This window comes from Myotis nattereri, assembly GCF_964212035.1.
Source record: "Myotis nattereri genome assembly, chromosome: 1".
In the NCBI taxonomy this organism is placed as follows: domain Eukaryota; kingdom Metazoa; phylum Chordata; class Mammalia; order Chiroptera; family Vespertilionidae; genus Myotis; species Myotis nattereri.
The window spans coordinates 206573659-206590018 of NC_138075.1; the positions used below are offsets into that span (position 1 = coordinate 206573659).

Below are 16360 nucleotides of genomic sequence, written 5' to 3' on the forward strand. Positions count from 1 at the left end.
ATTAAAATCAAATGAAGTTGGCCTGAGACTAGTTGGGTAGTGAAATGATTCTAAACAGGTCAGAAAGATCCAGAAGTCTGATATACATTTAGTGACTAAGAAGTCAAAGAATCAAAAACCCAGGCAATAAGAACAAGAACATTCTGGGAGAGACAGAGCCTAGGCACAGAACCTACACAGAACGTTCTCTAGAGACAGAACTTCGCTGGAGAGAACATGGCAAAAGATCCTGGACAGAAACTGGCCTCAGAACCTAGAGACAGAACCTAGCGAGAGAACATGGCAAAAGATCCTGGACTGAACCTGACTACAGAAATTGGCAAGAGAACCTGACTAGAACCTGGTGACTGAACCTGGCTGGAGAACCTGGCTGGAGAACCTAGCGAGGGAACTTGGCTACAGAACCTGGCTTGAGAACCTGGAGAACCTGGCTGGAGAACCTAGCAAGACAACATGGACACAGAACCTGGCTGGAGATCCTAAGCAGAACCTCTCTGGAGATCCAGACCAGAACTTGGCTGGAGATCCTGGCTGGAGATCCTGGCTAGGCTGCTGATCAACTGAATGCTGCCTCCTTGTCATTCCTTCTTCGCCGACTCCGTCCACACATTTGGGGACCCCTGGACCCGCTGGGGCTGGACCCCGGCACTTTGGCACATGCCCCTATAGAGTTGCACGGCATAAGTAGATCTAATAGAGATGAGATTGAAAGGAAAATCTTGGCGTCACATCAATGAATACAGACCATGCCTGGAGTGGGAGGAGAAAAGGTGCTGCCTCATGGAAAAAAAACAAAACAAAGCAAACAAACAAAAAAACCCAAACTGGGCCCAGAATGAATATAAAGACAGAGGATCTGGGGAGTGGAGGCACCATCAGGGAAAGACTCACTCCAAGTGCCTGTAGCTGAGTCAGAATTGTCTCTCCCAAGATGAAGCTGCTGCTGCTGTGTCTGGGGCTGACTCTGGTCTGTGTCCATCATGAAGGAAACCATGATGTTGTGACAAGCAACTTCGATATATCGAAGATTTCAGGGGAGTGGCATACCGTTTTCTTGGCCTCAGATGTCAAAGAAATGATAGAACAAGATAGTGTCATGAGGGGTTTTATGGAATCTATCCACGCCTGGGACAACTCTTCTCTGACATTGAAATTTCATGTAAAGGTCACTGGAGAGTGTACTGAAATGTTTTTGCTTTGTCATCAAGCAAATGAGAATGGTGTATATAATGTTATCTATGCTGGATTCAATACATTTCGCATAATTGAAGTGGTCTATAGTGACTATATTATTTTTCATCTCATTAATGTCAACAATAAGCAAAAGTTTGAGATGCTGATACTCTTAGCCCGAAAACCAGATGTGAGCCCAAAACTCAAGGAAAGGTTTGAGGAACTTTGTCAAGAATATGGAATTCCTGAGGAAAACATACTAGATGCGACCGAAGTCGATCGCTGCCTCCAGGCCCGAGGGAGCGATGACGCCCAAGCCTCCAGTGCTGAGTGAATGCTTCCTGACCTGGGCTCCGGGATCATCATTCCATGGTCCCTGTGTCAGCCTGTGACAAGTTCTGCGACCTGATCTCCATCACTATCATCCAAGAAGGCCTTATCTCTGAATCTAAAGGATCTTCTCTAATTGTCTAGACAGATTCATCAATTCAACAAGAATCAATCATTTTCTCTAAATTCCCCACTCTCTTTGCCATACCCAGAGCTCTATCATGAATAAGACCCTCCTATACCTGATCAATAAATGATTAGTCTTGCAGTCAAAAAAAAAAAAAAAATAAGAACAAGAACATTCTGGGTGAGCACCAGAGACCAGAGCTTAATGTTCACAGGTAGAAGATGTATGAGTGAGTCAGCTCCATTTTAGAGGTAGGGATATTGCAGACATCATTTATATCATGAAACATTTAGGCTTAATCATAGGTAATTAGGAAGAAGTGGGGGGAAATGGAGACACCATTATTTTGAGTATTCACTAGCCATTGTGTTCCTAGCACAATACTAGGAACTTTACACACTGTGTAATTTAATCCTTGAAACACTCTTATGAGATAGGTACCATTATTTATCTCTTTATTTTATATATATATATATATATATATATATATATATATATATATATATATTGATTTCAGAGAGGAAGGGAGAGGGAGAAAAAGATAGGAACATCAATGATGAGAGAGAATCATTGGTCTGCTGCTTCCTGCACACCCCCTACTGGGGATAGAGCTCACAACCTGGGCGTGTGCCTTGACTGGAATTGAACCTTGACCTCCTGGTTCATAGATTGACGTTCAACCACTGAGCCACACCAGCCAGGCTATTTGTCTCTTTTATAGATGAGGAAAACTAAAAGAAATGTTAAGTAGGTAGTAAGCTATGGAATCAGGGTTTGCAAGCTCTAAAACATGGGTTCTTTCTAACTCACCATGATGTGACTTTATCAGAAGAACATACTCATTTTTTAAATTTAGATCCCTCTAGTGACAGCATGGGAGGAATTCAGGCGAGTAAGAATATGGTTGTGGCAATGAGGTGAGCAGAGCAGTGTAACTGAGTAGTGAAGGCAGGGAGACTAATTAGGACACTAATGGTAGTCTGGATAACAGATGTTTAGGATCTGAGCCAGGGTGGATGCAGAAGGGATAAAAAATGGAGTGCAAATTAAAAAAGGAAAAAAGGGAAATAGAACTGTGAGGATTTAGGGACCTAAATCCTGGCCCTGGGACATGCCAGTGTGGACGAAAGGGGCCACATGCTCACCTGACAAATTCAGGAAAGGCCTGCATGGCAGTCTTGCAAACTCAGAGACCTAAAGTAACCACAAAGAATGGTCTGAAATTAAACTTTAACTAAAAGCAGTTGTGGTGGGCAGTTACATCCTAGGCTGGTATCTTCACTGACAAGGTCAACCTTTACCTTAACCAAACCTATCTGTCTTTTTGCATCTATGATAACATACCCTTGAAATGTCTGGGTAACTTGTAACTTCCCTTTGTGTGGACCCCTTGGGGCACAACCTAATGTGCCCGGGGGCCAAGACAGATACCACAAATTCCTTCATTGTTATGTTAATTGTCCCTGCACCCACCTAAGTATGTGTCTATCATTTTACTTTTTATCCAATCCCAGGGGTCCCTTCCCCCTCTCCCCACTTTGCTTTCTCCTGCCTCTCTAGTCTATCACCGATGGATTTCATGTAACCCACCTACGTCCCTTTTCTTTGATTGCAATGTATAAATACAGATGTAACCGGCCATTCTCAGGAGCATTATCTCAGTTCATTGAGGGTCTGTGTCAACAGTTTGGCTCAAATAAACTCACAAAAATTCTTTACAGGTTTCAATGGTTTTCTTACATTAACACCATGGAGAAGAGGCTGGCTATGTGCTCTGTGTGTGTGTGTGTGTGTGTGTGTGTGTAAAGAACCAAGTGTTGGGAGTCTGGGTCTGTGGTGATTTGGGGCAACTCTAGTGAGAAGCGAAAGAGTCTTCTCATTTTGTTGCTGATCCTCCTACATATAAGGAAATATGGGAAATGCACAGGGAGGTTGTAGGAAACAGCTATCAAGATTGTGGGAGGAGGGGTACGCATGACACATCCTTGGGCACAGGCCCAGACAAACACTACAGTGAGCCCCCAATGTCTTTCTGCTGACCCATGGTAGTGGTTAGTGAGGTAGCAGACCCTCAGCTTCAACGGTGGATATTTGAGCTTTAGCCCCTAAGGTTCCTTTGGAAACTCAGTGGTCAGGATCTCTCTATAGCTGACACAACAACCCATAAATAGCAAATGGAACAGGCTCTCTGGTTTCTTTGAGCCATTGTTCTCAGGCCTGAATAAACCCCTGGGGCTATTGGATGTTTCATGAGTAAAGAAACTCTTGGAAGAAAATAAACTGTCCTTAATCACAAATGGAGGCTTCAGCTATTTAATTGGAATACTAAAAATAAAAAATGTGACCAGTGTAGTGGCACATTATACTTCAGGCAAAGGAAACAGCATGCACAATATTCAAGGTTCAAAGGGAAGCACTGATTTGAAACTGATTACATTAACAATATCCAGCTACTTCCATAAGCAAGCTATACCACCTCATGCATTATTTGTTTATCTAATTAACTAGAGGCCCGGTACATGAAATTCATGCACTGAGCGGGGGGGGTGGGGGGGGGGGCCGGGACCACGTCCCTCAGCCCAGCCTTCCCCCTCTCACAGTCCAGAAGCCGTCAGGGGATGTCCTACTGATGGCTTAGGCCCACTCCCCTTCTGGCCTCCCTCTGCAGGCTGATCAGGGGAAGATGCCACCCCCATCACCCCGCTGCTGCTGCCACTGCTGGCTGCCAAGGTGTTTTCATCAACACAGACTCCAGTCCCTTCACCATGAAAAAATATGACAACTTTCTTGTGTGCATTTCACCACAGTGTCCTTAAGCTGTCTTCCTGGTTTCTTTATTGTTTTTCCTTTTAGGTTCTCTAATTGAGTGATATTTTCAACTCTGTCTTCTAATTCACTGATTCAATCCTCAGCTTCCCCTAATCTGCTGTGTATTCCTCCAATGTGTTCTTTGTGTTATGTCATTCTTTATCTCAGACTGTTCTTTCTTCATAGTTACTATATCTTATTTTATTTTTTTAAAATATATTTTATTGATTTTTTACAGAGTGGAAGGGAGAGGGATAGAGAGTTAGAAACATCAATGAGAGAGAAACATCAATCAGCTGCCTCCTTCACACCCCCTACTGGGGATGTGCCCGAAATCAAGGTACATGCCCTTGACCGGAATCGAACCTGGGACCCTTCAGTCCGAAGGCCAATGCTCTATCCACTGAGCCAAACTGGTTAGGGCACTATATCTATTTTTTATACTGTTGAGCATTTTTTTTTTAAATATATTTTATTGATTTTTTACAGAGAGAAAGGGAGAGCGATAGAGAGTTAGAAACATCGATCAGCTGCCTCCTGCACATCTCCTACTGGGGATGTGCCCGCAACCCAGGTACATGCCCTTGACCAGAATCGAACCTGGGACCCTCCAGTCCGCAGGCCGACACTCTATCCACCGAGCCAAACTGGTTTCGGCAGTTGAGCATTTTTAACATTACTCTGAACTCAGTTTCATATAAATTTCTCATCTCTGCTTCATTTATCTCTTCTTCTGGAGAATTTGCTAGTTCTTTCATTTGGGGGTTGTTTCTTTGTTTCCTCATTTTGTTTGTCTGTTTGGGTTTGTGACTATATATTAGGTAGATCCTCTGCACCTCTCAGTCTCTAGTGCAGGACAGTGTTAAAAGCTGTTTTTTACTAATTGGATCAGGCATAGACTCAAAGTCTCCAGGGACCACCTCTGTCTACAGACTAATAGGAATCCAATTGAATTGCCCCCAGGCAATCATCCTCAGGTGTGGCAAGAGTTTTTTCAACAGGGTGGGGCAGTTGATTCTGCCTGGGGGCTAATTGTTACTTCTAATCTCTTAAATGGCCTCAGGGCAAGGTGTTTTCTAATAGGGTGTGTCGACTGTCTTCCCCCCCAGGCAGGGCAGATGTCTTTGTGAGAAAGATGTCCTGTGCTGTGTGAGGGAATGACTCAGCTCAGGAAACTTGGGGAGCCTGCTTTCTGAGCTCTATCCCCCGAGTCCCCAGAGAGGAAGGGAGAGGGATAGAGAGTCAGAAACATCGATGAGAGAGAAACATTGATCGGCTGCCTCCTGCACACCTTGCACTAGGGATGTGCCAGCAACCAAGGTACATGCCCCTGACTGGAATCAAACCTGGGACCCTTGAGTCCGCAGGCCGACGCTCTATCCACTGAGCCAAACCAGTCAGGGCTGGACTGATATTCTTAATACTGTCCTGCTCATACAGTGTTGTACTTTAATTTAAAGTCACAGATACAGTGACTAAAATTGGAATAATCAGACAGAGGTGCAGAGGGGAGTTGTAGTTGACGTTCCCTAGCAGGCCTCAGCACAGGAGTTGTTTTTGTTCTGTGACTGCATCTGCTGAGTGTACAGATCCACTAAAAGTACCAGGGCTTCTCCAGTAAAGCTAGAGTTACAGATCACTTCCACCAGGTCAGTCCCTTGGGGGAAAAAGGAAAGGGACAAAAGGAAGTGGGATTAAGAACATTTGGTAGGGGATAGAGAGTCCCTTAGGTAGTTATGGATTCTGGTTTACACTGAAGGGCGTAGAAAAGGTCGGTGCCCCACCTCTAAGCATCAGCAAGAATTCTTTCCTACCTGGACATCCTCCATCTCAAAGTCTGGTTCATGTATCAGATGTTGGTGATTTGAAACTCAGGCCAGGCTGCTGCTGTATCTGTGTTGAATTACCTGACCCAGCTCTTATCTGTAGATGCTAGGACCCAAGTGCCTTCATGAGGCCAACAAAGGATCAAGTGGGTATTGAGCTGTTCTTTGCACTTTTATTAAAACTTCTGTGGGACACAGAGCATATTCTTGCTTCTTTATTTTTTTAAGTATATTTTATTGATTTTTTTACAGAGTGGAAGGAAGAGGGATAGAGAATTAGAATCAAAGAGAGAGAAACCTCAATCAGCTACCTCTGCACCTCCCCCTACTGGGGATGTGCCCACAACCAAGGTATATGCCCTTGACCGGAATCGAACCTAGGACCCTTGAGTCCGCAGGCCGATGCTCTATCCACTGAGCCAAACCAGTTAGGGCTATTCTTGCTTCTGTAGTACAATGAAGTGGGAGAAACCGTGAACTAAAAAACTCACATCTCTTATACAAGAACATGCGTAGCAACTCTATTCATAGTGACCAAAACCTGGAAATAACCCAATGTCCATCAGCAGGTGAATGGATAAATAAATTGTGGTATACCCTTACAATGGAATAATGTTCAACAACAAACACCTACAAATACATGCAATAGGATGGATGAAATTCAAAAACATTATGCTCTGCTAAAGAATCTTATACAAAAGCATATGTGTTGTATATTCTAAATTTCATTTATATGAACTTTTAGAACAGGAAAACTCATCTGCTGGACTCATTCACCACCTTTCCACTGCTTATGGTAAGCTAACTACACTGGCATTCTTTTGGTTCTTTGAGGTCAATTAGTACCTTCTACCTAGAGTGCTTGTTCATACTCTTCCCCCTGAGTAGAATATTCTTTCTTCCCCCTTCAATTGAATTTTATTCCTCCAGTTTACATATGCTTGCTTATTTTTTTTTTACAAGGAAACCTTCCCTAAAACCCAGACTTAGGTTAGCTCTCAGAGCACCTTACATGTCTCTTTTATCACAATTATCCTAATAATAAATACATAAATATTGATATGATTACTTGTTAGGGGCCTGCTCTGCCTTAGACTGTGAATAATGTCAGGGACTGTCTATGTCTATTCACTGTTCTATTCCCAACTCCTAGCACCATTTTTGAAAATATAGTAGGCAGATAGTATTTGTGGATTAGATAGCCAAATGAATGAGTCTCTACATATTTTCATATTCTCATTTTCAAAAAAAAATGGTGATCTTTGATCACCTTTTCACATGACATTGGTTTTGTTATGTTATTCTCTATACAAAGAATAAAATAAATCTAATCTGGTTACTCAATTTTTTTCCCTATTGCTAGTTTTTAAAGTTAATTTTGGCTCTGAAACTTGTTTTAGCAGCATCATACAAATTGTTACGGTCATCATCAAATTTGGGAAATTGCCTATCAAGTTGCTTTCATGTATGAGGTACAAGATTACAAGGCATCTGAAGACCCCTTGTGCTGGGACAGACCTTAAAGACCCTGCATTGTCGACATTCATTAACAGTCTTCAGTAGGATGAGTCCTGGAAGCCATTCCTACACTAGGACAACTGGCAATAATTTAACTATCCATGAAAAATGCTTGCAAACTACGTACATACACTCCACTAAATCCAAACTAGATGTGCCAAATTCAACTTCCCCTCAGCCAGATCCCCAAAATGCCTAAGGACACTCCAATGCCTCCTCAAATGAGGGAAGTGCTAAGGAGTGGTAGAGTGGGTAGAGAAAGTAGTCTTAATCTGTTGTGGTTACATTTTTTTAATATATATATATATATATATATATATATTATTGATTTTTAGGGAGGAAGGGAGAGGGAGAGAGAGATAGAAACATCAATGATGAGAGAGAATCATTGATTGGCTGCCTCCTGCACGCCCCCCACTGGGGATCGAGCTCACAACCCAGGTATGTGCCCTTGGCCAGAACCAAACCTGGGACCCTTCAGTCCAAAGGTCAACGCTCTATCCATTGAGACAAACCAGCTAGGGCTAAAATATATTTTTATTGAGCCCAGCTGGCGTGGCTCAGTGGTTGAGCATTGACCTATGAACTAGGAGGTCACGGTTCAATTCCTGGTCAGGGCACTTGCCTAGGTTGCTGGCTCCATCCCCAGTAGGGGGCATGCTGCTTCCCACATGCCCTACAGACTCCCAGCCTCAGTCCAAGTTTTATCCATCGCGCATACGTGTGGAGATATAGTTTACAGATAGTAAACTGGTGGGGAGACCTAAAGAATCCTTTGCAAGAAGGAAGGAGCTCGGGTGAGAAAATGTATCCTGAGAGACAGATTGACACATTCAACTCAGTAGCAAAGCCCTTGGTGTCCACAATAAGAGGTGATTTTCTAGCTAAGCCTTCAGCAGACCATATCTCATCCTTTTGTGAGTTGAGGGCTGCATTATGAATAAATACTAAAATAAGTATTTCATTGAAATAACCTTGTAAGTCATTGGACCAAAGAATAAAGAATTTTGTTGGAAAACTTTCTAAAACTCCACAATTTCTTAGAATTTCAAAAGTCCGAGTAATATCTTCAAACCTTAAAACAGATCAGTTGGTCCTAACTGGTTTGGCTCAGTGGATAGAGCGTCGGCCTGTGGACTCAAGGGTCCCAGGTTCGATTCTGGTCAAGGGCATGTACCTTGGTTGTGGGCACAGTAGGGGGTGTGCAGGAGGCAGCTGATCAATGTTTCTAACTCTCTATCCCTCTCCCTTCCTCTCTGTAAAAAAGCCAATAAAATATATTTAAAAAAAATTTTTTTAAGTTGCTGTGTAACATTCTCCTGAGTCTTACATTGAGCAATCCATTTTCAAGTTGACACAATTAGATAAATACTGGGAAAAGGAAAAAAGTAGAGAGCAGCATATTCTATATTTTAAAAACTTTTAATAATAATTTTAAAAATATGTTTTTATTGATTTCAGAGAGGAAGGGAGAGGGAAAGAGAGAGAGAAACATCAATGATGAGAGCGAATCATTGATTGGCTGCCTCCTCCTGCATGCCACACTGATGATCAAGCCCGAAACCCGGGAATTGAACCATGACCTTCTGGTTCATGGTTTGACACTCAACCATTGAGCAACACCAGCCAGGCTTTAATAATATTTTTAAAAATCTAATTCTACTCCATTGTTGACCTTAATTCCTTCTATATCTGGAATGGAATTCAGGATAATAGCCATTAACATCTAATACTATTAATTGTGGCCCTTAAAGTATCTCCTCTTTTTATGCACATCACTTGACAAATGATTTGGTTCATTTCTAATGAAGCACCAGCACTATGCCTTGAATAGGGAAGGCAGGAGTGGTACAGTCCAATATTAAATAACCACCACTGTTAACCAGTCAAGCATATAGAGTCCAGAATCTTTTTATTCAATTGAACAAATATTTATTGAGTTCCTATAGTCTCCGGGCATTTTTCCAAGCATGTGGGATACATCAGTGAACAAAATAAACAAAGATCCCTGCTTACACAGAGCTTATATTCTTTTTTTTAAAAAAAATATTTTTTTTTATTGTTTTCAGAGAGGAAAAAGACACAGAAAGTCAATGATGAGAGAGAATCATTGATAGGCTGCCTCCTGCATGCCCCACGCTGGGGATTGAGCCTACAACCCTGACATGTGCCCTTTACCCATATGCCCTTGACCAGAATCAAACCCGGGACCCTTCGGTCTGCAGGCCAATGCTCTATCCACTGAGCCGAACTGGCTAGGGCCACAGAACTTATATTCTAGCAGAATGAACACCATAGTGCCTTGTTTCAAGTGTGGTTCAAATTAATGTCAGATCTCTTAACTCAGAATGACAAGGAATAAAAGTTTGGAAAGGGTTCCTCTACTCTTCATATCAACCTCATCAACCCCCATAGGGCAGGGGTCCTGCCATCTAGACTCACTTTGCTGCTCTGCCTGGTTATCCCCCTCCCTCCCTCTCTCAGCCAGCTCAGAAAAAACATCTTCCCCTTTAGTCCTTCCCTTGCTTTTCTTCTCCTTCCTTGACACCTGCATACTTTTCTCCAGGATCCTATCTCTTCTATGCCTCTGGCACATTCGGCTCTATTCCACTTCAGATGAGATCTGGGTGTGTGAAATCCTGTCAGTGGAGTATATGCAATCAGAGTTTTTACGTTGCAATGCTGACCTCCCTCCTGTGTCAATATTCTTTTTTTTAATTAAATTTATTGGGGTGATGTTCACTTCCTATATAAACCTAAAAATGATATAGGTTTCAGGTATACAATTCTACAATACGTCATCTGTATATTGTATTGTGTGTTCGCCACCCCAAATCAAGTTTCCTTCCATCACCATTTATGCCCCTTTACCCTCTTCTACCTCTCCCACTCCTCATTCTAAAAGTCTGTTTCTTCCTCTGCATTCAGTCACCCTGTCAAATGCCCTTTCTGTTTCCTGCAATAGGTGCTATGTTCCTTGCAACCAAAGAGAACCAACTTACAGCAATAATTAAAATAATATTAACAACAGTAGTCAATGTCATTAAGCACATACTATGTGCCAGCCGTTGTGCTAAACACTTTAGGTACTTTATCTCATTAGTTGTAGATTTTGTCTGTAACGTTTTTTGTAGTTGTTGCGGTGGTTGTTGTTTTTTAATATATTTTTATTGATTACAGAGAGGAAGGGAGAGGGAGAGATAGATAACACGAGTCCTAGTAGGGAGTGAGCCCGCCACCCAGGCAAGTGCCCTGACAAGAATCGAACTGTGACCTCCTGGTTCATAGGTCGATGCTCAGCCATTGAGCCACGCCGCTGGGCATGTTTTTTAAAATAAATTTATTTTCCAATTTTAAATATTTTGGAATTATTTTATCTGGATGAACTTTTCAGAAAGTTTGGAAAGCACATGAAAGTACAAAGAAATCCCTGTCCCATAATCCTGTCAACAAGAGATCAATGGTTGACATTTTCTTCTTGCTTATGTCTAAGAAAATTTTTCATTCCCCACTATCACCCCACTTCCCTTGTCTTCCATCCATACTTCTGCTTCAAATTAGTAAATTAAGAGCACAGATACTTGGAAATATAGTAATAACATAGCAATAACACAAGAAACTTCAAATTGCCTGTTGAATACAGGGACAATATCTTGTCTGTGTCTTCATCTTCAACATTTAGTATAGAACCTGCCAAACAGTAAGTGCTAAATGAATCGATGTACCAGTTTGAGCCCTAACCGGTTTGGCTTAGTGGATAGAGCATCGGCCTGGGGACTCAAGGGTCCCAGGTTTGATTCCGGTCAAGGGCATGTACCTTGGTTGCAGGCACATCCCCAGTGGGGAGTGTGCAAGAGCCAGCTGATTGTTTCTCTCTCATCGATGTTTCTAACTCTCTATCCCTCTCCCTTCCTGTAAAAAATCAATAAAATGTGTTTTTTTTAAAAAAAACAAACAATAAAACCCAGTTTGACTATTTCCACCATTTTAGAGACTGTGGAGGCCTGCAGGGAACAGGACTTCTGTAACAATAGATGTGTCTGGAAGGCTGTGGTCCGAGGCCACTTTTGCTGGCTATAACCAGAACCAGAGAAAGTACATTGCTCTTCCTTTCTATCTAGGCAAAAGATGTACTTATGTGTACAAAGCAAAGAGTAACACAGTGACTCCCAGTGGCAAACCGAACAAAACCAGAGCCATCCGGGGAAAGGTAATGTGTGTCCATGGAAACAGTGGCATGGTCCGTGCCAAATTCCGAAGCAACCTTCCTGCTAAGGTCATTGGTCGCAGAATCCTTGTACTACTATACCCCTAAAGGATTTAAACTTACTGAACAGTAAATACAAGTGGATTTGTTCTCTTGTATTTTTGTTACAAAGAAAAACCCAATTTTACAGAGGTTCTTAACTGGCCTTTCCCCATTCTATTTTTTTTAAAACCCAATACACTTGGAGACAAAACTAACTTCTATGGAAAGTTCTAGTCACAGCAGCTGTTAGGCTCAATCAATCTCTGATTCTACAACAACAGTTTTGCAAATTTAAAGTGGCTTTCAGATTGACAAGTCCTGAGGCACTGGGGTATGTTCAAACACCCAACATTTCCTATTATGTTCACTAACCTGTGCTTTAGAAAGACTGAAAAGAGAACTGACGTAGACTAGAAATATTTTCAATAGAGTGGAAAGAAGAGAGTTTTCTGGGTAAGTTTCAATTTGTCAAAAATTCAATTAACAGGAAACTTCGTATTCCCTGGAAATCATGACAAATCTGTTATGATTAGAAGCTGAAACTGTTCTTATTAAATTTCCTGCAGAATCGCTGCTTAATTTTCTTTAGTCTCTGAGTAAGTCTATGAACATTTGAACTCTGAACAGTTTTTCTAAAATAGTATTTATCTAGGTACTCCACATCCAAGAACTATTTAGTTTCTGGCATTACTTGGAAAAATTCAGAAGACAAAAGTTGCGCAAATTCAGCACATTCCTTGGACAAGTCAGATAGTGCTGGCTACCGGTTCTGATGTGGTTACATTTCTAGTTAAACCAGAAATTCAAAGTTCAGCTACTGGTTCTTAAAATCTGACATAGTCATTATAATGCTACTTGATGGTTCTAGAGATAGAAACTATTGCACTTATAACAAATTCTTAGTTAATAAAATGAACATAAAATAATTACTTGATTATTAAATCAGCTAACTCTGCCTTTAGTGCATTGAATTTTGCACAGCCTCATTTGGAACATGACATAGTCTCATTCCTAAAGTGCTTCTAAAATTCCAGTTTGGGACTTTTATCTATCAGCTGACAAGTAAATACTTTGAGCCAAAGCTTGGTGGAGCTGTGTGCCAACCAACAGTTCCATTTCTTCAGTTTCTCCAATTTGCATATTGTTCTTTTCTTTTAACTTTACAACAGGTTTTTATTTTTGCTTTATTTATATTACAGCGTTTGAAACCGAAAGAAATACATTTTCTCTTCAAATTTGGATGTGTATATAAATATTTGTCTGGACTTAGCACACTCAATGTCGTGGTGTTTTGGCCTATGTCTGCTCTGAAATCAAGCTTTGTTGTCTACCCAGGAGCCCTGAGAACATAGAAAATAGCCAGAGTTTACAGTTCTTGGAAAATGAAAAGCAAATGAATTTGGAAAGGAAAACCAGTGAGAAAAAGGGTTCGATTCACCTTTGCAGGATCTGTACTGGGAACCGAAGTTACTGTTGAGGGACATCTGGTTTGTCTTGGGTGGCTGGGACCTCACACCACCTTCGCTTCTGTCGTGGCTCATTCAAAGGCAGTTCCTACACAAGTAAAGAGTCAATCCCCAACTACAGGGCTTGAGGGTTCTCATAGAGGTAGACTCTTTAAGGCCATCCCTCTGAGCCAGAGGTTCCCAGTCTCAGGGTCTGAGCTTCCTTCACTACCCCCAGGGCATGGCAGGATGTTCTGTCCTAAAACCCAGGGGCTGAAAATCTGATCTACACAGGGGAGCAGGGCTCTAGCATTCAGCAGAGGGGCTCAGGTATGTGCTAATGTGAATATCAGCAGTCAGGCTGGCCCAGAAATAACCAGATAGGCCCAAACTACACACTGCACAAACCTTTCTCCTGTGGTGTTCTGAGCCCAAAATTTAATGCTGCAAATAGCCCAGGCCTGAGGCAAAATGCCTCCAGAGGAAATATAACAGCTTTAATTCGGACTTGGTTGGTGCTGACCTCAAATTCTTCTCTTGCTATGGTCTTAATCTGGGGCTGGAGGATAGACAAAAGGATTACTGAATCACTTATGAAGGCCTTGGTCAAAGAGCAGCTAGTGCCTATGACATGAATCCCCACAGGGTCAAAATCTCAGCTTGTTGGTTTAACAAAAGAATCTAAAAGCTAAGAAACAGAAAAAATACTGGACAAGATGGGTCTAGAATCCTAAAACGGCTACGGAAGAAACCTACTCTGAGTAATCTCTCAGTCTCTCACTCACTTCTAGGAAGATGTTGCTACTGGCTATGAGCATTTTCCTGTGGTTCAGTGTGGGCCTTGCACCCTTCCCCAGCCTGCCAGGGAGGCAGGCAGTCGCACACATTCCTGAGGTCCCCAGCCAGCCTGTTTACCCTACAGGTCCCTGTAGGGCCTATAGGGACCTGGAGAATCTGGCTTCCTGCCTTCAATTGAGAATCCAGAATCTGAGCCCACAAGACAAATCTACAGAGGAATACCCAAGAGGATGGACACCAAGCTGAGTGAGTCTCAGGAGACATGTCGCTCCAACACATGAGCTGAGGCATTCACACAGGGGTCTGTGGAATGAGGAGGGAAGTACTGCCAGGCATTCATCTTCCCTTCCAGTAAGCTAGAAACAGGAGTAACGCTAGGATGTAGGCGAAGGCAGGCAGACACGAGAAAATGGAAACCCATTTCATTCTGTAGACGGTTTTCCTTTGAAGCTGGTTTGGCTTGAGAGAAAAAGTCTGTGCCTGAGAGCCTGCTTTTGCTCTTCCTTGACTAATTATAGTAGCAGCTGTAGTCTGTGCAGTTCAGCTCCAAAAAACTGGGCTTCTGGAAAGTAGCTTCCAGGGCAAGGAGAATAAGTAGAAAGAGGTAGACCTAAGGGTCCTGGGTAACGGGAAACACCAAGGGCTCCTGAAAGCGGAAGTCGTTAACACCTGCTCCTTGGAAGGGCCATTTGTACCCAATGATCTAAGTAACCAGGCTGGCCAGCTGAGGTGGAACCCATGTGGTTCTATCAGAAGGTGCAGCCAACACCAAGGCCAGGTAGGTCGTCACTGGGGATACCTCAGAAATGTGGGCAGGCTTCTAGGACAAGAGGCCCTGTTAGTACTGGAAGATGCATTGGGGATGGAACGCCCAGAGGGGCTGGCAATAAAGAAAAGCTGGCACTGTTCAAAACAGCATTTGAATACTATAGCTAAGAAAAAGGCTCCTTATCCCCTTAATCCACACTTAGAATTGCATATTGTTCTTCTTTCATAAGAATATGAGTAAGTGGAAAAAATGAAAATGCAGATTCTAGAGATAAATTGAGATTCACAAACTTAACACAATTGAGGAAAACGTAGAAATAAGATAAGTTGTTGGTCACAGCTTTATACATGTTCTGTAGGTCTCTCTCAAAGGCAAAAATGTAGTTTTTTCCTTTCTGATCCACATCTGCAGTGGAGATGTAGATTTTCGGGAAAACCCTCACAGGGAAGACCACTCTTGAGGTTGAACCTTCGGATAGGATAGAAAATGTAAAGGCCAAGATCCAGGATAAGGAAGGAATTCCTCCTGATTAGCAAAGACTGATCTTTGCTGGTAAGCAATTGGAAGTTGGACGTCCTTTGACTACAACATTCAAACGGAATCCGCTCTTCACCTTGTGTTGAGACTTCGTGGTGGTGCTAAGAAAAGGAAGAAGTCTTACAGCATTCCCAAGAGGAATAAGCATAAGAGAAAGGTTAAGCTGGCTGTCCTGAAATACCACAAACTGAATGAGAAAGGCAAAATCAGTTGCCTTCTTCGGGAGTGCCCCTCAGATGAATGTGGTGCTGGAGTTTTTCTGGCCAGCCACTTTGACAGACATTATTGTGGCAAGTGTTGTCTGACCTATTGCTTCAACAAACCAGAAGACAAGTAATTGTATTTAGGTTAATAAAAGACACAAACTGACATTTGATTGTTGAATTTTATTCCAGTGAATGTTTTTTTAAGCATCAAAAGATGATGGATCAAATTAATAAACTATACTTTGGCAGAATAGTTCCATTATATTTAATATCAGCTGTCTAGATAATAAACCAGTTTGTGTTTCTGTCAAAAAAAAAAAAAAAAAAGCAAAACTTTAGCTTCAAAAATGAGAATGATGAAATTTGTCTCTCAGAAGGCAAAATGTTTTGCTTTCTTATTGCTACTAACCAACCCATTTTAAGACAAATGGCAAGTATGGCTGGTGTATTTGTTTCCCAGAGGTGTTGTAACAAACTACCACAAACACAGTGGCTTAAAAGAACAGAAATTCATTCTCTTACTGTTCTGGAGGCCCAAAGTCCGAAATCAAGGTGTCAGTAGGGCCCTCTTCCC

At 42.1% G+C, this 16360-nt stretch overlaps 1 protein-coding gene and 1 pseudogene across 2 annotated transcripts; both read left to right on the forward strand.

Annotated features, from left to right (window-relative positions):
• Positions 1–931: 931 nt before the first annotated feature.
• LOC308517954 (lipocalin Can f 6.0101-like) lies at positions 932–1507 on the forward strand (the record flags this gene model as incomplete). Its single annotated transcript, XM_081089503.1, has 1 exon — positions 932–1507. One exon carries the CDS (start codon positions 932–934, stop codon positions 1505–1507), a length of 576 nt encoding a protein of 191 aa, XP_080945629.1.
• A 996-nt stretch (positions 1508–2503) lies between these two features.
• LOC308511448 (ubiquitin-ribosomal protein eS31 fusion protein-like) lies at positions 2504–15917 on the forward strand (annotated as a pseudogene). Its single transcript has 3 exons — positions 2504–2522; positions 11904–11992; positions 15466–15917. The product of its transcript is annotated as a ubiquitin-ribosomal protein eS31 fusion protein-like (transcript).
• Positions 15918–16360: the final 443 nt, after the last annotated feature.